Source organism: Numida meleagris, chromosome 16 (assembly GCF_002078875.1).
Source record: "Numida meleagris isolate 19003 breed g44 Domestic line chromosome 16, NumMel1.0, whole genome shotgun sequence".
In the NCBI taxonomy this organism is placed as follows: Eukaryota; Metazoa; Chordata; class Aves; order Galliformes; family Numididae; genus Numida; species Numida meleagris.
Genome location: NC_034424.1, coordinates 6,344,677 through 6,365,292, shown reverse-complemented (window position 1 = coordinate 6,365,292; position 20,616 = coordinate 6,344,677). Strand labels below are relative to the sequence as shown.

At 47.3% G+C, this 20,616-nt stretch overlaps 1 protein-coding gene across 10 annotated transcripts in view; it reads right to left on the bottom strand.

Annotated features, from left to right (window-relative positions):
• Positions 1-20,616, bottom strand: part of CFAP77 (cilia and flagella associated protein 77) — a 53,041-nt gene that overhangs the window by 8,157 nt on the left and 24,268 nt on the right. For 4 of the 10 annotated variants that reach the window (XM_021413528.1, XM_021413532.1, XM_021413527.1 and 1 more), the window contains exons 2-6: positions 18,134-18,280; positions 13,313-13,412; positions 12,674-12,902; positions 1,833-1,935; positions 292-393 (exon numbers count right to left, since the gene is read on the bottom strand). In XM_021413528.1, coding sequence (XP_021269203.1) covers positions 292-393; positions 1,833-1,935; positions 12,674-12,902; positions 13,313-13,412; positions 18,134-18,280 — 681 coding nt within the window. Of the gene's footprint in view, positions 1-239; positions 394-1,832; positions 1,936-12,673; positions 12,903-13,312; positions 13,413-15,025; positions 15,171-18,133; positions 18,281-20,616 lie in introns of those variants that run through there. The other 6 variants (XM_021413536.1, XM_021413531.1, XM_021413529.1 and 3 more) reach the window with 5 other exon arrangements.

Here is a 20,616-nt window from a genome sequence, read left to right as displayed (position 1 = left end):
ATAATAACATGCTTCTGATCTGATGAAGATCACAAAAGTGCCCACAAATTAGAAAATAAGCCAATAAGCCCTTTATGTGGTCAACTGCTGCCCCTTTTCTGGGTCTTAGGACTGCAAAAAGATAATCCAAAATATAATGGAGTTTAAACGCATCCTTTGTGGGAACGTTACAGGGTCTGGGTCTTGGGGATCTTTGAGGAAAGAACCTTACATCTATCTTCATGAGGTAAGAGACTTACCAGGGAACCTGGGCAAGGTTAGAAGGTGTTCCTAATGTCAAGTACTTCATACCTTGTCCAGGTGGGGCAGGTGCCAGAAGGACTCCTCCTTTGGAGGCACTGGGATTTTTCGGAGAAGCGAAGCACGATTGTCGCGCACTTTGTCCTGCTGCCACTAAAGATGAACAAGAACAGGCTGAAATGGCTGCAAGGTTACATACGTCAGATTGGTGTCTTGAAGATATCATGATGCTAGGAGGAACTAGTCTAAGAGGCACTTTGGATCACCCTGATGTGAGTAGCCTTTCATGTCTATGCAGCTAATGGTGATATCTAAAACATACTGATAAGGAAAATGTGGGCAGCAGCCAGCTCTCAGTTTTGTGTCATCTCAGTGAGATGGTTGTTGCCTGTGTGGAACCCTGAACTAGAGCAATGGCTCATCACCAGCTGGGAAAGTCACTTCCACCACCCTCACCAGGTGGAGACATCCTGATTGTTAAATGTGTTGCTCTCCCAATTAATTGCAACTGGGAATCTGTCCATTCTGCGGTGTAGTTTGTAGGTCTGTGTTGCTTAACTCAGTAATTGGTGGCTGCAGACTTCAGAAATTTGATGGAGGGAACTTAGTGATTAAAACATCAGTCATTAATAGATAAGTTAGGGACGCATTTCTCCAACATCCTCTGCTTGTGCGTTCATAAAATAGCTGCTAATTAAGAACACTGTATAGCAATTCCACTATAAAGCATACTTTGTGATGGCAGAAAGCCCATTGAAATTGGTCATTACCATATTAGCTCGACTCTTCCTTGAGTCATTAACTAATAAAACAGTCATTGGCTGCTTTTAAATGTTATTACAATATTGTTACGTTTAACAGCTCTAACAACTGCTTGGGGTGAGGGCATCCGCTGTGCCATGCCAGGATCAAGGCTGGTGCTGCTCCCTCGAACGTTTGTTGGCTGCTCCATTCTTTTATCCACTGTTGCAGGAAACCTGAGCAGAGCTGGTGCTGTCCAAAGGACAATCTGCAGGGCTTCTGGCATGAGGATGGCATTAAATACCAATGATAACTTGAAACCTAATTCTTTGTTACAGTAGAGCTTCTTAGTATTGTGGTGATCTAAAAAGAATTAGAGCTTCCAATTTAACAGGAGTTTAGCTGGGCACCCTGTGACTAGAGGCATATTGACATAAGCAGATGCTTAATGATAGCTAGAGAGATGTCTCTGGGAGAGGTGCCTAAGCCTTTAGCAAGGCCTTGACCAAAGCACGACTGCTCTGAGCTCACTTAGTTTCCAGTATGCTGATTGACACTTTCCAATGCAAAAAAAAAAAAAAAAAAGCTTTTTAAAAAGCCTCCCTTTTGTCTCCAGAGCACTTCCAGGAACCCACATCTGCTGCTCAGTCCCACAGCATCAACCTGCAGGATGTGCTCTGGCTGAGCCAGGCCTGTCCTGGCTAGGAAGCAGCTGATCTTTATGAGCCTTTGTCTTCTAGTAGGAAGCCATTCCTCCTGCCTATGACTGGGAGAAGCCCATCTATTGTGGGTGGGACAGTGAGGGAGTTCATGTCTGGTAGCAAACAGCAATGTCGTTGGTGTGTTATTACCTTTGTCTCTTTCAGTCGGAGGGCTGCGGTCAGCGCTCTCTGCTGTTCCATCCACAGCTCCTTGTATTTGTGTTGGAGGAGGTCATACAGGGGAGTGGAAGACCTGGAAAACATTGAAAAGATGACAAGGTAATCTCCAGGGTTAACACCTCTCTACCTCCTTGTGCTGGTTCCCTTCTCTGCTCCTGGAGCATGTGATCAAGTGGTGGCACAGCTGTAGCCTAGACTTATTGAGGCTTGCTCCTGGCAGGTGAGGATGCTTTAATCAGAAACCATGGGAGGTAGAACTGGCAGTGGCAGCAATGGAGCAGCAGGGTTCTTGCCTTGAGGACAGCATATTGCTTATCACTGGTTGTGGTGCTATTCTTCTCCCTCAGAAGCAAACAGAAAACCCACGGGAGGAGGTGATGGAGGATGTCTATGATGAATTTTATCAGTCCTTGTCCTTGCACGTCTTGTTGGGGAGGGACTTTCTCATCTCAGCAGCAACCGCTGATGCTGTGGAGCTGTCAGGTCTGCTCACGCTTGTAGTTGCAGTGCCTTCAGCTGCTGCTCCTGTAACACAAGGCAGTGTTTTCCCTGCCTGACCAGGCCAACTGCAAGACACCAGTGAGCTGGGCTAAGTGCTGGGCAGGGAATCTGAGAAATGCAAAATGCCACCGACCTGCAGTGGAAACATCTCGAATTCCCTTAGATTCTTTTTCTTATAGTGCTCAGAGCTTTGCAAGGGTGCTTTGCAGTAGCTCAGGGACACTGGCATAGGGGGACTCCGTTAAAGCAGAAGTTAAAAATGACTTATGTCTTCAGAATAACTTCTGCTGTAATTAAAGGAGTCCCCTTTGCCTCCCATGTGCTGTCCACGTGCTGCAAAACAGCCTAATCGGTGGTCGTGTTCTCTAATGGTACTGAATGGGCAATCCAGCAGCATACATCCCAGGGGGTATTCATATCAGAAGGACATCCTGCTGCAGCCCTCCTGCTGCACAGATCACACGCTGCAGGGCTTTTCAGGGCTCTGCTTACAAATCAGCTGTACTGCTCCAGACTGCCATCTGGAGATCCACCGTGCCAAAGGGGACACCTACATTTATCCCTCTCCTTCCCCTTTTCACTTTCCTTTCCTTCCAGTTTGGCATTTCACACTGATCAGAGCTGGGCAGAAATATCTACAAAGGATTAAAAGATAAGGCAAAACTGAGGTTGGATGTCTCATTGCATGGTGTAAATGTTGGTAGTCTTGGGACAAGTGAGCCTTGCTCCCGGGCTTCCTTGGCCTGACCCTTGGTTCTCCAAGGCAGCAGATGTCCTGATGTGCAGGAACACTGGAGAGGGATGCAGGAAAACATGGAGCCCTTGGGAGTGCTGTTTGATTACTGGTTTTTGTGATAGCTGCATGTTTTCACATCTCTATGGAGGTGACTTTACCATCTCTGATGGACCAGCCAGTTGGTGACTGATTAGTCCACAGCTGGCTTGTACGTAAATGCTTGAAAGGACACATTTGGGTTGATGCTCTTCAGAAACTCTTCCCTGCCGTGTGATTAATCGCATTTAAGTCCTGATCCAGCAAAGTATAGAATCATGCCTGGAATAATGCATGCACGAACTGCCTCTTTGAAATTAGTAGGAATGACTTGTGTCCTATTTAAATGTGCATGTGCTGCAGGATGTGACCCCTCATCTGGTTGTTCTTACTGAGGCAGTGGAGATGAGAGGGGATATCAGGTAGCACGCTTCCTCGACTAAAGCTGCAGGGAAACTTCAGGGAGGAAGCTTTTTCTTTGTAGGTCAGATGCTGGTCCCATTGGGGTGGATGGGGAGTTGTGGCCCTGCTACTGGTGCCACTTGGTGGTGTGACTGTATGTCCCCTTTGCAGCTGGCCCATAGGAACACGTCCCCTCACCTCAGCATTACTCAGGGGCTGCTGATGTGTCCTGTCAACCTCTGGCCTGGGAGGCTTTTGCTGCTACCGTCTGTGGATGCTGTGAGGAGGGGGAAGCATCTGCTGAAAGTACGCATTGTGGATTAAAACCTGTCTCACTCCCAGCAACTCAGATCTCCTTGTTTTGGCACAAGCACCCTGCCACAGAAAGGAAAGGGAGAGAAGTTCTGATAGGATGTAACAAATTATTTATAATTGTGGGGGAAAAAAATAATCAGCCGCATCCTTTTATAGTCAAATAGTTGGAGCCACTTCTAACGCTGACATTTCCTAAATATTTTAAAATTTATCTATGCACATTTTCAAAACTATTATCCCTGAAACAATTCCTGTCTCTCTAATAGACTTTCTCTCTAATTTACTTTCAAGAGTGAGGGTACAGACCTATTTTCAGCTGAAGTGACAAGCGCCTGCTTACTTGGTTACACAATGTGGGGCGTTAGCCTGCCAGAAATCTCTTGGAAAAGGAGCTGTAGCCTCCTAATAGGCTATTTTACTGTGAAAACAATGTTAAAAAGTATAATAAAGTATTAACAATATTAAAATAAAACAGTGTAGGCCTTAAATGAGCTACAAACTAGTTAAATCTATTCTATTCAACATGAGCCTTCAGTGCTTTGCAGCTGATACCTCAGAGCTGGGATTTATCTAAAATGAAGGCACCAGGGACATGCAAGGGAAATGGTAATTATAATTTGCAAACATTAGGCTGACACTTTTTTTGTGTATGTGTGTATAAATTCTGACAGCTGTGATTTGTGCGGCATGCCAAATAGTGTTCCACTGAGTTGGGAGGGAGTCCCTTTCTGGCAGGCCGTCCTCAGAGCAGCAGCTCATTAAAACTTTGCAGAAGGAGAAGTTGCCGAAAACAGGAAGGCGTCAGAACCATCTGAGGGACTTTTGGTACACGCTTGTTGAAAGGTGTTTGAGAAGAGAGCCTTGGGTCTGACAAACTGGAATTTTAGTACGCCTCTCCGTTCACAGTGGGGCAAAATAATTGGTCATCAGTGACTACTAATTTGGTTTAGTAGCCAGAGGCGTTTTTTTTCTTCCCAGAAAATCAATGACAGCGCCGAGGTCTGTTCAACGTGATTCAGCTCAAGATGGGTCCTCATTTAGCTCTTGATGCTGCTTCCACTGGAGACAGCTATTTTGTTAAAGTGAAATTAAAATCTACCTATAAGACTCGGCTCTGAGAGCAGCACCCGTCAATGCCATGCTGCTCTTGAGGTTTCAAGGTTGTCAGTCTCCCCTCAAACTTATTTTCAAAGCTTTATACATCAGCAGGGGAAAAAAGGTACCTGGCAAAAGTGGGTACAAAGGGCTTTGCTCTGGGAGGGTTTTCACACTGGCTTAAAGGATGCAATCAGTTGGATTGCAGAGTTGTAAAAGGGTAAAAACTTGACTTGCCATCGCTTTGTTCTTGCATTACTTAACGACGAAAGAGCTCATAAATATATTAGAGCAAACTTCAGCCCTTGGGTTTCTTGGTAGGCTCCAGGCAGTGCAGAAGTGCTCTTCCTTCTGGTGGTCAAGGTGTGGTGGGAGCACTGCTCCCAGGAGCCAGGCATGTGCCCCAAACTCAATGGCAGCTCAGTGGCAGTGGGCTGTGGCAATGCAGTGTGGCTGTTTATGCAACAGAGAAATCGTGTAATTGATTTTTTTTCTTACATTGGTGATATCAAAGCTGTGCTGCACGGCCACCAAGCCATCCTGAAGCTCTTTCTTGAAAGGTTGGTGGGGTTTGCACAGAAAAGATCTGTCTTTGGGGGTCTTCTGTGCAGAGGGGAGACAGTATAGGGGGCATCACTTTTGTATCTGTTCCCTGTGGACTTTGTGATGGAAGGTTTTGTCCTGAGGTGGTTCTGTCTGTGGTGTTCCTCTCCCTGCTCTGTGGCTGGGGCTCAGACAGCCAAGCCGGCTCCCAGCAGTTCAGATCAGTCCCTTGCTGGGAACCAGTTTGGTCCCAGTGTCTCTGTGGAGCTCCTCAGCGCATCCAGCACAGATTATCTTCAGCAAATAAAGCACAGGCTGGAATCTGTGATTCTGCTCCGGGCCTTGGGGTTCCGCCAGTGCACGCAGCTCTGAGACATGAGTGCTCAGCTCCCTCTGCCCTGAAAGGGATTTACAGTACAGGAAAACTCTGATTATAGTTCCCTTGTACTGCTATATTGTCTCCCCCTTCCTCCCTTGTTACTGATGGGCTGGAGCTAGCAATCTATCTACCATTAATTTGTCTCTGTGTAGCCCAGCAGGAATCTGGGGCATGATTACAGCTCTGGCCCTTCTGCGAGCATCGGCACGGCCCCGCATCCCCTTGCAAACTGCCTGGCTCTGCCTCGCCTTAATTGTTCCCCTTTGGCCAGTGGACCTGTCTGTTCTAACAAGGGCAACGAGGAGGGCCGAGGTAATTGAAGCACTTAGCCACACTCCCCAGCATTGCCTCCTGCAGCTAATTAGGAAAGAGGGCCGCTGGGCTCTTTGTTATTTCTTTTAATTGTTTGTGGGTTTTGCATAACAGTGAATGGCAGAAGAGGGGTGTGCAGTTAGGGGTGAATTCTTGACTTTGAAATTTGTATAAAAGGTCACTTACAATTTGTTAACGCTTTCACAGAAGTGAATTCAATTAGCAGCTGCAGAAGTCCCTGCACACGTGTGCATGCATGTTTGTAAGAAGAGGGAGGGATGGAGAAACCAGCATGCAAAGGCTCTTCATTTTCCTAAGAAGCTTGTGGACTATACAGCGAAGTTATAGGCCCCTTACAGCTTTATGCTCTTCTAAATAGGTCCTGGCAATAAACCCATGGAGAGGCCCAAAAGATCATTTTTAAATGATCTCCGCTTGTCCTCGCTTTCCATTAACCACTGAAGAAAATAACAAGAGAAAAACTGGTAGGAAACACTTGGGGACCAATTTTTTTTGCAGTCTTTGCACTGGCAAAACTCACGTTGAAATAGTGGGTCCCTCACCCGTGTGGCAGCAGCAGGATCCATGCGTCGAAGCACTGATTACTCTGAATTTCAGAACCTTCTTTACAATCCTTGTAATTTGGATGAACACCAATATAAATTATTTCACTGTGGGCAGCCAATAAGGCAGTGGCTTCTTCCAAGTGTCAGAGGATCTGTTATTTTGCTCAGAGGGCTCGTATGTACAGAACAGTAAAAAGAATAAAATCCATTGTAAACATGCACTTTAAAAGATTTATCAGATACTCATAGCTGTACTTAAGAGCACACATGGTTACAAGAACACCAATTTGCTTTACTATTCCCTCTCAGGCCAAGAGTGAGATGTATACTTGTAACAGTCCTAAAGGCGCACAAGGAAACGCGTGTCTTGCAGCAATGATACCAAGCCAGCTCTGACCTATTAAATAACCACCTTCACAAGCTGCAATTTGTGCACTAGCATTGATTTTGGGGGTTGGAGATGCCCTGTGGCTGATTTAGCTGAAGGTTATTTAGATCTGTCTGCAGTAAATTTCTCTCTACTGACTTGAAATCCTGTGTTGTCCTCCAAGAAACCCAGGTGGGACCTGGGCATGGGGCAGAGCTGTTCCAACCTCAGCATCCCGGGCTGTGGCTGAGAGCAAATACTGCAGTGTGCAGCTATCACCCCAGCAGATGCAGAGCATCCTGATGGGCATTCTGTTTGGAAGAAAAAGATTCCCCCTAAAAGTCTCCCGAACTCCATAGCGCTGAGTGGAACAAATCAAAGAACCAGGTCTTCCCCTTGACCTCCCCTTTATGCGTGAATCTCTCTGGCGAGGTGGGAAGACCACTGACTTTGCAGGGGAAAGAAGTCCAGTGGGGCAACGAGTAATTTCAGTTGGTAGAAGTTTTGGTGGAAATTCTTCAGCCAGCTCTATTGATAAGGAGAAACTCACGGACAGCAGTCCGTATAGGAGTGTGAATTACTTTCCTATTCAGCATAATGCAGTTGGTAATAAGGGATCGAAATCTTTGCTCTTCAGATCTTTTTGCCCAAACCTGACCTGTTTCCGTCTTCACCCCAAAGCCTGAAGTAGTTAAGAAGTTATTCACTGAAGCTGCAGGATGACCCGTGGCTGCATGGTGCACTCAGGGTGGCTGCAGGTCTATGTGCAGCAGCGGGCACACGGCGGAGCAATCCAGGCAGCAGCAAACACATGCACAGCAAAGCGAGCACATCCCAGCCTGGAAGGTGTCCAGCACAAGAAAATGATTCTTGAAATAGAAATTCTTATCTTAGCAACGTGAGAATGGTGGCAGACACACAAAGTGTCGTTTGCGGTGGAGCTGGGTAGGATATGCAATTATCTGAACTGATGGGAGGCCTATTTTACTTTATTATTTTTAACTTGGTTGCATTTTTTTGGTCTCTTCAGCCTGACAGTGGTTGCAGCCTCTATGTAATATTTTTATCATTTTTATTTGTCAGTGCTCAGGCATTTTTTTTCCTCTATAGAACTTTGGTTTGCCCCAATTTGGGGGGCTCTGTGCCTTTCCATGTTACTTGCTCTGTTTCCAGTGACTGCGGCCCAAGGGTTGCTGCAATATTCATCTTCCTTTCCTGCCTGGCTCTTCCTGGTGGCTTTGTTCCAGGAGCACCCTCTGCTCTTCCGTATTTTCCTTATAGCTAGACTTTTCTTTCTGCTCAAGGGCCATATGTTAATGACCTGAAATGCCCTTTAAATGTTTCAAAAAATAGACCTGCTAATGCATTTTGTGTGCCAAAGAGACGCTGGGAATATTAAAGCAGCATTTGCGGCAGGCTCCTAAACTTTGTTCTGGCTGTGTGCAAACAGCACGGGCACTTTGGGAGGAGAGGCCACTTACAAAGCACAGGTATGAGCATTGAAACCTCTCTTCTTGGGGAAGGTGAAAGATAAGGACAGAGCAGCCAGGTATGCCAGGAAGCTGCAGGAGTACCCAGCGTAACAGCTGAGCTGCTAAAGGCCACTGAGACAATTGTCAGCAGAGCATCAGGGCCACTGCAAATGATACAAAGAAAAGAGGAGGTACTGGATGAGTGATGCCTTTGGCCAGTTATCTCAATTTGTAGAGGAGAGACTGCAGTGAACAAATGCTTTAGAGGGGTGAGTGTGCTGCAGAAACATGGTGAAAGCAGCTGCTGAAGGATAAAGACCGGCTGTAGAGAAAGGGAGGCGGAATGGTAGGAGGAGATGAAGTTAGAAGGAAAATGGGATGTGGAATTCAGGCAAGGGATGTCTGAAGTAAAGGTGGGCAGTAGGGGGGACCCGGCAGGAGACGTGGGGATGACAGAGTGCCAGGGAAATCCTGCCAGCACACCCAAGGTCAGCCCAACCTACAGGCCAACTGCCAAGTGGATGGCAGCATGGCTCAGGCAGGGTTACGGCCATGCAGGGTTTGAAGGAGGTACAGGTGTAGGATGGCAGAGAACGGTGTGTCTGCGCGGTCCTTGTGTCCAGGAATGTGCGCAGGGATGAGGAAGGCAGAATTAGCAAACTTGTGCTAGGAAAAGAGAAGGAAAGAAAAGCTTTTCTCTAAAAGCAGCCCTGGAAATGCTGGACCGTGTTCGTGCTCAGGATGCGCTATGCGCTGCTGGAATGTGTCCCTGGTTCCTGGGGATAAAACTTGTGCTTGGGGTACCAACTGTGTGCTGAGGTGTTTCGCCTTCAAACTCCTTGTGTGACCTTGTGTAAATCAATACAATTTAAAATCTGGCTGTAGACAGCATCCCTGTCTTTGTGCTGGCTTATGGTTCCGAAATTGATAGTTTAATGCCTGCTAATTTCACTGCATAGTAAATTTCAATCAGAAAAGTTGGGAGGCTAAATATCTGTCTGGATATTTACTGGGGGTTTCCAAATGCTATATGGACACCAGCAAACATCCTGCAGGTCTTCACAGCCCCCTGTCTCTTTAGATCTCCAATACCACCAGGACTCAGCCCACTCAGCACCTTGCATCCTCCCTTTTGTGACACGCTACATGAAGAGGCTGGGGGTTGAACACACCTGCTATTAGCACAGTGTGTGAGGTTATTTTAAATGAAAGGACTGAGGACTTGAGTCCAGAACAACAATTCTGTGCTGCAAACATCTCATAGCTACGCAACATGCCGTACACAAAGAGCCTGCATCGGTGGGATGGGTCGATCTCCTGGAGGTCAGGTATCACTATGGGCGTTTTCCTTGAAAGAAAAATCTGTAGATCTTGTTGCAGCTGGGATGCAGGCCGGGACGGGTGAAGCTGGGTGCATTTGCACTGCAGCACGGCTGTTACTCCGATGCCTGCACCCAGCGGGCACGAGCTCTTGCAGATTGTGGCTTGCACGAGGCAGCTCTTGTAGAGATCAGAAGCTGGAGCGTGAATCAGAGGAGCCCGGCTGGAGGTTGCCCCGTGGGGCGGGCTGGGACCCCACTGCATCCTCGTTACTGCTGACCTTGGCACGAGCGCTGCCTGCTGATGGATCAGCTATGGAGCTGGACAAGCCCCCGGGGAACCGCTGCATTATCTATTATCGTCCCATCAGTGCCTCCACTGACCCCTCCCAGCTCCGAATGCCACAGGCATCAGGGAGGGAATAAATCTTTGTCTGATACCGAGAGAGAGAGGGAGCGAGAGCGGGGAAAAAGGAGAGATGAAAAATGTCCTTTTTATGACTCTCACAACAAAGCTGCCACATGATTCGTAGCAAACATTTCTCTGGGAAGAGGGAGGGAGAGAATGGGGGGAATCAGCAAAAAAGCAGAGCTGCTTCTCTCCCCTGGAAAATGCCCACGGGGAATTAATAGAGAGGGGGCACGGGTGACCTTTGAAGGTAAATATCCTGTGAAAGGAAATGGGCCCCAGAGCCTCAGAAAGCTCTCACCGATGTCCGTGAGGTGCCTGGTGAGATGCTCCACGCGGCACACATCCACCAGAAGGGAAAGCAGAAAGTGATCTGTGCTAGAAGGAGCAGCAGGGCTGGGGTGTGATTAATAAGGCACTAATAGCAACCCCAGCATTTATCTCGGCTTGTTTCCATTTGGGATGATGCAGGAGGGCTTGTACTTGTGAGCCTGGGGACGGCTCCTGACCTTGGTGTCTTTGGGACACTCGGGTACCCTCAGCAGTGCTCGGCTGTGCCATCTGTGCTGTGCCTTGGGCGGAGGGACATTGGTGTTCTCATTGGAGAAACTTCAGAGACCTTTATCCAAGTGGATGTTGTTAAAGGCAAGCAAGTGCTTGGCGTCATGGAAAGGGGCTGCGTGCTGCTGGTGTCTCTGCCCCCAGACAAGTGCGTGCCTTAACAGCAAGCACGATCCTGATTAGCAGCAATAAGAAACAGGATTAAGAAACAGAGTTTGGAGTCCAAAAGCAGGAGAACGCTGACAGCCAGTTGATTTTTAGCAGGGGGGGTCTTGCTGAAACCAGTCTGTGGTGACCAGGGACAGCCCCAGCTGGGAGCACTCACCCACACGGGTGTCTTTAACCCGTCAGTCATGAAAAGGGAGTTAAATTCCCCACTTTTACCCAAATGGCTGTAACAACTCCTTGGTGATCCCGATAATTTGATTTTGTCTATAACGTGCTTTTAAAGTAAAGGGATAAATACAATCAGTCTGCATAAAAGGTAGCTATTAAGGAGCAGGCAAGTTGCACAATAATAACTTTAAATTAAAAGCCCTTTCCTGCTACTTCTGCGGTTGTGGGGTCTGCAGATTTTCCTTAAAACTTTTGAAACGTGCCTAGACTTCTTACAGGCAGCCATTTAACCTCCGTTTATGAAGAAATAAAGCAAAATTGATGTTGATTTTGGTCTACATTGGGGGATACTTTTGCAACATAAAAGCCCTTTTGCCTGCAATTTGCAGAGCAGCCCTGTCACATCGGTGAGGGCTGATACTGATAAAGATAAAGCTTTATAGCTGGGGCATTTGCAGCTAACAGCAAGCTAATGCTGCATTTTCATTTTGATGCAATTAATGTTAATGTCTGCTACGAAAATTGTCATTAAATACCATTTTAAAATCCATTCAATTTGCATATGCAAAGCCCATTTACTATCATGTAAAATACACAGTGCCGTTCATCATGTCTTTTCTCTAGAATTTGTTGCTGTTATTTTGCTGGTAGTGATTATTATCCAGCTCTTAAAACGAAGCCTAATGTCTAGTCCAGACCTGCACAGAGCATGAGAAGTCTGTGCTGCAGTTGCACAGGGGCTGCTTTGGAGCCTTTTTGGGAGATTTTAGCATTTGTTTGCATTGGGCTTGAACTGGCTTTTCCAGAGTGCCCTGTGCCCTCCAACTCCTTTGTGCTGCTGCAGAGGACAGGCACCTGACAGTCAGGCTGAGCAGAGTGCTTGTTCTCCCCTGCAGAACCCCTGTTCACAACTACTCATGAGAAATCAGCACAGCGGATAATTGGGAACTGGTGTCTGAGGGACTTGTCAAATGGGTCGTTTTTCCCACTTCTAAATGCAGGGTGGCGAACTAACAAGTATGAGGGAGTGGGATAAAGAACTTGAACTCATCTGTAGTTGCACCAGAGTATTTCAGCCAGCACGAGCAGGTAGAAATGCTGCTGTTCTGCCTCTCTGTCACTTTCTGACCCAAGGAAGCTGTTATTCTGGCTTACAGCTCTCCACTCTCCTTTAATTCAAAGAATTGGCATAGAACATATTTTTAAGGGGTTCCAGGCTCTTAATTCTACAGGTGAATTAGGGATGCGCTGTGGCATGCAGACCAGATTTAGGCAAGTGACTGTAGCAGATGGAACTGGGTAGCAAGGTCTGCAAGTAACACTGTGACCCTGTAGCAGCATGTCTGCTCTTGGGTCACTTCTCTCTTGGGGACTGCCCTGGTTGAGACGTGGGGGAGATGCAGATGTGAGGATAGGAAGGGATAACACCTTTTTGAGAAGAGCCCCAAGCCTTCCTCCTTACCGTGCAGGAATGCCATAGGTCATGTCCGCAGGTACGTGAGGAGGAGATCTCCTTAAGCGACTGTACTCGTCGTCTTTACGCCGAATGTCCTTGGCCTTGTAGTACAAGTTAAACTGCCGGGCTGTGGTACACCCAGCCTTCAGAGCACCACGGTTCATGGTGATGAAGTCTCGGGGCATATTCCGAGTTAAATTCGTCCTGGGCTTTATTGTGTTCCAGTGGCCTATTGCTGGAAATGGAAGGAAATGTGAGGCAAAGAGAAAAAGATGACGGGAAATTTATTTGGGGAGACAAGAAAGTGCAAGGTTTGTGTGGCATGCACAGGGGCCTCAGCAAGTCTGATTTCACAGGATAATCCCTGAGAGCTCAGAGTAGGGGCCCTCTCGAGTTATGAAGCGGCCATATATGAAGCTCTCTTGCAGTTGCCATACCCTTCTCTGCTTGGGGTCTGTATGGTCCTATAGGCTTTTCCAAGATGATATGGAAGATTTACTAATCACCAAGAAATTTGGGTAGTATTAATGGGATGGGAGAATGTTGTTTTTTTCACACCCAGCTTGGTGAGAAGTAATGAGGAGCACTGGGATGGAGAATCCCTGTTAGCATTAGGACTTCCATATTTTAGTGGAATTGCCATACCTGCAGGGACTCCTCCATCCGTCCTTTCGATGTACAGCCCATATGAAAAATCAAAGCCTGGCAGGTTATAGCAGTTTCTCATAGGCTTTCCCAGTTCTGCCTGCAGAACAATGAGGTTAAAGAAGAAGAATAAAGCTCTTGCTTGATGAACTACACCCTCTGAAAATAGTCATGTAATAGAATGTGGCTACATGCACCTGCAGTGGCTCTGGCTGCTCCTGGCACCAGTTGGATCCCACTGCCTGGACCCAAACACAAAGGAGAACTCACAGCTGTGAGGCTTCCCCAGGGCTGGAGCCTGTGGGATGCTGAATTTGATGCAAGTTCACATCTGGGTAATAAGGTGACCCATACTGGAAACAGTGATCTTGACAGTATATATGGATTTAACCTTGTTTGTCTAACTTCTCCTTTGGTTAGGGCACCCAGCCATGGCATCTGCAGGTAGACTTTCAGCAGCTGACCTTACATTTCCTTCAAAGTATTTCACTTCCAAGTTGTTCACCCTCCTAGAACACTGGCATAAACTGCCCCAAATGCAATCACACAGCCAGTCCTGCGTGGGAATAATCAAGACGCAAGGCATGTTGTGGTGGGATAAGGGTGATGAAGGAGGGGGAGCAGAGCCTGGGGTCTATAGCACAGAAAAGAAGAGAACTTGAGCTCAATAATCTCATTTCTATTTAGTTTTGAAATGAACTCTTCCCCGGCCCATGTGTATCCCAGCCTGGTGTTGTCTGTGGGATTAACTGACCTCCCTTCACCCCTTTGTCCCAGCCCTCCCATCTCCATGGTGAAGTCACTGCGGGATGTGTGTGTCTTGAAACCTTATTGCTGCTTGAAAGAGAGGCGGTGGAGGAGGGAAGGGTGGGAGCTGGCAGCAGGGGTCTGTGCGCTCCTGCTGGAGAGAGGGAGCAGGGCCGGGCATCTGGCTCTGAGGCACAGAGTGGGTGCCTTGGGATGGGTTATTTTCTGTGGGAAGCCTGCTGGGGAAGTTGGGGGTTGTAGCTACTTGGGGAGAATGGGAATGTTGAAATACTGCTCTGGGGCTGAGATCTCTGTGCCTGTGAAGCCATATACTAGGGCTTTAAGTATGTTTGGGCATTAGCTTCCCAAGTCTGGGAGGGAAGTCCTTCACCCTGGGGCCATTAAATCCACCCACTCATGGTACTATGGAACCGATGCGGTATCCCTGTGATTCCCAGCAGCACAAGTTCACCAGAAAATGAATTTTCTGGACTTGCTAAGATCCTTTGGTAAACTCCATCAGTCTCCTTACCCTGCGCGAGGCTGTGGATCCTTTGGTGCGAGCAAACACGAGCAATTACCTTCTTGAAAGCAACCAACTCAGCTACCTGCTTGAACCTGTGCATAACATGGCTGCTTTCTCCCCGCTGCCTCCTGCCAACCTCTGGCAGAGGAAGAGACCATCCCTTGCAGATGTGTGCAGCGATGGCAGTCAGTGGGCTTTTAGCACTGCTGCCATTGAAATATCGCACAGCGGAGCTAAACCATATGTGCACGCTGGGTGTGAGTTAGGGAGCTCACGCAAAACGCATAAACTGGTGCCAGGAGTGATAAAGGAGCCTTCAGCGTTGATCTATTTCTCCTGTATTTACAGGCATTTGTACGGCGGCTATTTTTAGGTGAGTTGTCACTGATCTAGCAGGGAAATTGAACAGCGTTCATCAGATGCACGAGAAAAGGCTTTACCCTGGGCTCACGTTCTGATCCTGGGTCAGCTAAGCGAGGCCAGGAATCTGCTGCTGGGGTGAAGGTGTGGCAGGTGGGAGGAAACTGCTGAGAAGCTGCAGGAAAGGAGAGGCAAGGCGGCTTGCAGACCTCTGAATGCGGAACTCTGTAGAATGGAAGAAATTCCCTTTTGCAGAGCACGCGATGTTAACGCAGTTGGGTATTTCCTCTACCTCAAAACGAGCGTGTGCTGTTTCTTTTTACGATCAGGTGGCATTTTACAGTCGCTTTGCACTGAATAAATAAAGCTGAAGGTGCTGGATAATTAATTAAAAAAAAAAAAAATCTGGTCCAATATGTTGAACATGGAGAGAATCTGCGGCTCTGAAGAAAACCAGTGGGTTCAGAGGACCCTGGTTGCGTGCCAAGATTTTTACCCACAAAAGCAAAGAAGGGGAAGGATGTAGCAGGGATGAATCCTGCTGAGTGCAATCAAAGCGTAGCCCTTTCTCATTCATAAATTAGCAAAACGCTGCTGCGACCTCGTGGGCTGGTTTCGTTTGTTTGTCCTCGGGCAATGTAGGTGTGCTGTGTCAAGAGCTGCGGTGGGAGAGGGCCAAAGTTGGTGCAGAAGGTTCTTTTTTCCTCCCCAGCTCCAGCACTGCTTCCTGTGCTCGGGTTTAGACTGTCACAAAGCTGCTTGGCTGGAATACAGATCTGTCTGACAGCTGTGCCCATCAGCAGACAACTTCATTAAACCTCATTAAGATGTCATTTCTCTGCCTTATTTCCCACCTCTTGGCTCTAATTAAAACCGTCTCTCTCTGCATCCCAGGCGGTCCTAATTTTCTCTGGGTACCTTCTGCAAGTTTTCTCCCTTTACGACCTCAGTGAGGAAAATCAGGCATCTTAAATACTGTTTATCTAGCCCATTCGGAAACACAACTCCAGGCTTTTTCCTGAAGCACCCCCAGTGCATCCTGCAGAGATCGCCTCTTCCCAGGGCTGCAAGAAATGTGTGCTGAGGCTTTGTTTGCTCTCTAAAACTATCTTTAAGGATTTGGCGAATGCATCCTTTCCCTTGGAGCAGGGTAATTCTAATTTTTGAGCTGGGGGTGTGTGTTCTGTGCTCGGAGGATGCTGTTCAAAGCAGGGCGGTGCTGGAGCTGTGCGGTCAGTGGGCTGCCCTGGTTGGCTGCAGTGCAGTGCTGGGTGTACTGAGCTCCCTGGCCCTTCCCAGGTAGGTTCCCATTCGTGCAGCCCTGGATTTGGGTTTGAGTGTCTGATGGTGTTGGAAAACGTTTGCTGCAGAGGAAAAGCCGGGCTTGGCAGCGGGTCTGTGTGTAAGAGGTGGGTGAGCTGCAAACGAATAGCTTGAAGGAACTTGAAGGCTTACAGGTTTCGCTGCAAACCTCATTTGTGTTCCGTCCCCTGGCATTTATGATCCGTCAACACACATCGCATTAATTTGCTAAAGATGGCTGAGACAGAGAGGGGTGAGGCACCTGCCTGCGTGCAGAAGGGTACAGCGAGAGATGGAAGCCTTAATCCCTGCATCTCCTGCAGCCCTTTGGGAGGGGACGCTGGGCAAATCCACAGACCCCCTCTGCTCCTGCTCAGCGGGGCTGCCCTGTCCCCTCCCCACCAGCTCTGTCCTGCCGATGGATGCCTGCAAACCCGCTGCATTTCCAACCCGGCAGGCCCTGCTTCCTTCCCTACCTTCTGTTCCACTTTTCATTACACCCCCTTGTACAGTAAAGCCTCCCGTCACGCTGCCATTACTATTATTATTGCAGATTTACTGCGCTTGCAGAGTGAAGTGATGGCAGTGACAAGGCCCAGCATTTTTCCCTCCTTCCCCCCGCGACAGCTTGAAATCAAGCCCTTCATTTGCATTTACATGATCTTGCTGTGCAGCTTATGAGATCGGGAGATTTATTTGCTACTTAGCTTGATGTTTGATTACACTCTAAGAAGGCAGTGAGCTACAAAGTGCAGGGATACATCAGAACTGAGCTACTGAAAGCCTCTGGGGGACAGTAACTCAACATCAGGTTTAGGTAGATGAGAAAGGGAATGTTCAGTGTTTTGAGAAAGGCAAATTTGATCAGCTTTTTTTTTTTAAAGGTGAAAAACTTATTTTCCATCTCTCACAAAAATGATTGGGAAAACAAGAATATTATTAAAGTGCACGTGAAAATCTGGATGTGTCGGTGCAGAAGAAGTCCAAGCAGGGCTGGTGGCTGCTGGGCTGCGTGCCGCTAACTGGCGCTAACTTCCCCTCCCAAGAAGATTATTATTAATAAGTTGGCACTTATCTTTGAAGCTTCTCATAAACATTAAAGGTCAAAGTCGAAGGAAGTTTCGCTTGATGAAGGACCACAAAATCTGGCCCTGATTTATTAAACTTCTGAATGTGCCATGAAGTGATAACCCTGCTGTAACAGCTGGGGAAACTGAGGCAGGGAATTAATGTGTCCGTGCCTAAGAGCAACAGGAGTGGGGGTTGGATGGGGGAAATCAGGAGTGTGGCTGTGTTCAGATTGAGAGACCACACTGCTGGCATGCCCCACAGTGGGCATGATGACACTCCATGGGACAAACAGCTCCCATGGAGTCCAGCAGGGCAAAGCTCGGGGGTACGACATGCAGCTGGACTCCTTGCACTACGAATCCTGCAGGCAGGGCAGAGGTGCTGCTAGCCCAGCTACCTGTGCAGTCTACACCGACGTGTGCTCCCTACTGCTCCACCACAGGTCTGAATTTTGGAACTCTGCTCCCTTCTGGAAGCGATGCTTTGCAGGAGGCTGAGCAGACAGTGGGACACAGGTGTCCCCTTGCTGGGTGAGACACCAGCGGTGCTCACAGGTGCTTCTACCTCAGGGCTCTCCCCACACAAGCCCAGCTTGCCCCCTCCCCTCTGTTCTACACTCAAGGGCAGGAACCCACCGCAGTGGGGTGGAATCACTGATAACTGGGCGTCCCCAGAACAGAATCCTACGTCTGTAGAAAGACACCGCTATCTGGTATGGTAGCTTTGCGTGCAAACTTTGTACTTCACTTTGTCTTGAAAATTGCCGTGAGATATGCTATTACAATTAATCATTAAAGACTTAAGAAAGAGTATACCCCATTACATAAAAGACTCCAGCGATGATCTTTATCCAACTTGTAAAATGGGCAGACTTGATGCGACTGAATAATTTTCCTCTCGTCTGCACAAAATCGTGAATGCAAGTCATACTTTGAGCCTGAAGTGAGCACTGTGAGGCCAGCCTATAATTACCAAAATAGAAAAAAAGAACAGCGTTTTCTAATGAATGACAAGCCACTAGGTGGAAATCTAATTTGGTCTAATTAAGCAGCCTTTGTGAGGATTTGTCTTTAGATGAAAAGAGGGAGCCAAAGAGATCTAAATGCAAATGAACTCTATCGTTTTGGTTTTAAAGGGCCAGGCAGATACGAAAGTATTTCCGTACGCAAGACTTTCATTTGTCTTCATGGGTTCATTCGCCTTCCAGGTTTCCCTTGAAAAATCCTGTGTGCCCCCACATTCCAGGGCTCTGGATACTGGTTGCTGTTTATTGAGTTAAAACCCAACACGCTGTTTGAAGGATGATTTTTAACTGTAGGGCACTGCAAATACTAAATCTCGATTTCTCTGCAACAGGGCTGCGTCTTTCAGCTGTTTGCAAATGGTTTTGGACAAAAAACATTCTTTGCTAGGGAGCCAGATCTCAGATCTGCTGCTTTTGCTGCGAGGCTCTGTGTAATTCATGGGGCACCTGCAGGACCCTAAGCTCTTCCTCGGAGTCTCTCTGTCAGTATGAATCAGTCCAGCACTGATAAATCACTGCCACCTCGCCCCGTTGCGCTGATTCTGCTGGCAGCCACAGTACTGGGAGCAGGCAGCCCAGGTATGGCCCCAAAGGCTGAGACTCACGGAGGGGTTTGACTGTAATTGAGCTGGAAATATTGGAAACGATCTTCTTCCTCTCTGTTAAATCTACTCCTGACTTAAAGATAAATTTGTGTCTACGTAAGGTTTCACGCCAGTACTGAAGGTCAAAGAAGCATACATGTTTCTGGAGTGGGTGTTAAGCCATGATGAAGCAGTGCACACTATTTGTAAGACAAAGCTGTTGGCAGGAAGGACGTGTTATTTGGGATAAACAAAGATGGGTGCAGCTCGTGGCTGCTGCGAGTCTGAGGTCTGACCTGCACCTGATCCCCTGAGCTACAGCCACCTCCCATCTCCAAGGGGAGGAATGAGCACGGGGCAGATGCGAGCACGCATGGGGGACATGGTGGAGATGTTTGGGACAGGGGAGGTTCTGCCTCACTGGGAACTCTGACACCAAATTCTGCCAGGAGGGAATGCTTCAGCTCAGCTCTTGTTGGCTTCGGTGGGAGCACTGAGGTTTAGCTGAGAGCAGGATTTGGGTTAGCTGGTGGCTGAGAGAACATTCTATAAATGTTAAAGAGATGGGATGGAATGTTAAATGGAAAAAAAAGTTCCCTTAGAGCAGTTACGACCTTTTCTCCGTGCTTCATCCTAAGTAATATCTTTTCTATAAGCCTCCCCATCTGTTACTCTGAGAAAAATCCCTTTATGTTCTCAGGGCCAGATGTTGTTTGAGTTTATGTCCAGCACAACTCAACTCAGTGAAGCTGCTATTTACGGCATGTAACTTGCTGGTGGCTCCTTCAGCTTCATGCAGGTAGTTTTAATTTCTTTGGGTCCCTATAGAAAATATTAGGTAAAAAGCTGCCAGCATGGCATCCATATAGTCACAAAGACATTTAAGGAGCTGAACGCAAATGAGAACGTGGCTCTCTGCATTCTTGAGCAGATTGAATATGGCCAAATTCCCAATACAGCAAAATAGTTTCTTGGTGGCATAGATCTGATTTTAGGGCCAAATTCAATCCCTCACTGCAAATGAGATGCTGGCTGCCCTCAGAGCTACCTGTCATCTCACAGCAGAATTCGCCTGAAGTCAGTACAGCTATGGTTCCTTCTAGGACAAGACATTCAATATTTCGGACTAGCAGACAACTTGTTAAATTTGGGCAAACTTTTGGTTTAAGAATCTCTCTGCTTTCACTCAAGGAGAAGCTCTCATCTCTGATCACAGATGCGGGAGCTTTCCACCTCCAGTCACTTCATGTGCAGAATAATCTCCATTTTCATTAGAGAATAGATAAAAGTTTTTGCTGTTTTAAAAAAAAGATGCTGTTTCTTTAATGTAATAAAACCTCAGCAGGACAGAATGTCTTTACTAGACTATCCCCCGCTATTCCCATAAGAAATCAAATATAATCCTATTTAAGAAGCTTTAAATAATTTTGAGCTTTCATATTGACTTATTAAAATACAGCTTAAAAAACGCCTTCCTTGCAATCCCTTTACAAGGGTCAGGGATATAAAATTTCAAGAAATATGATTAGTAGATCAGTTGGAAAGATATATGCAGCAGCTTCCAATTTTATTCCTTAAAGTGCCCTTTTAGGAGAAAAGGTGGTTCTGTTACACATTGGCACCATCTCCTTGCAGGGATGAGCCCCTGATTTCCCAGCCATACCTCCTGCCCCCAAAGCATTTTGTAGGT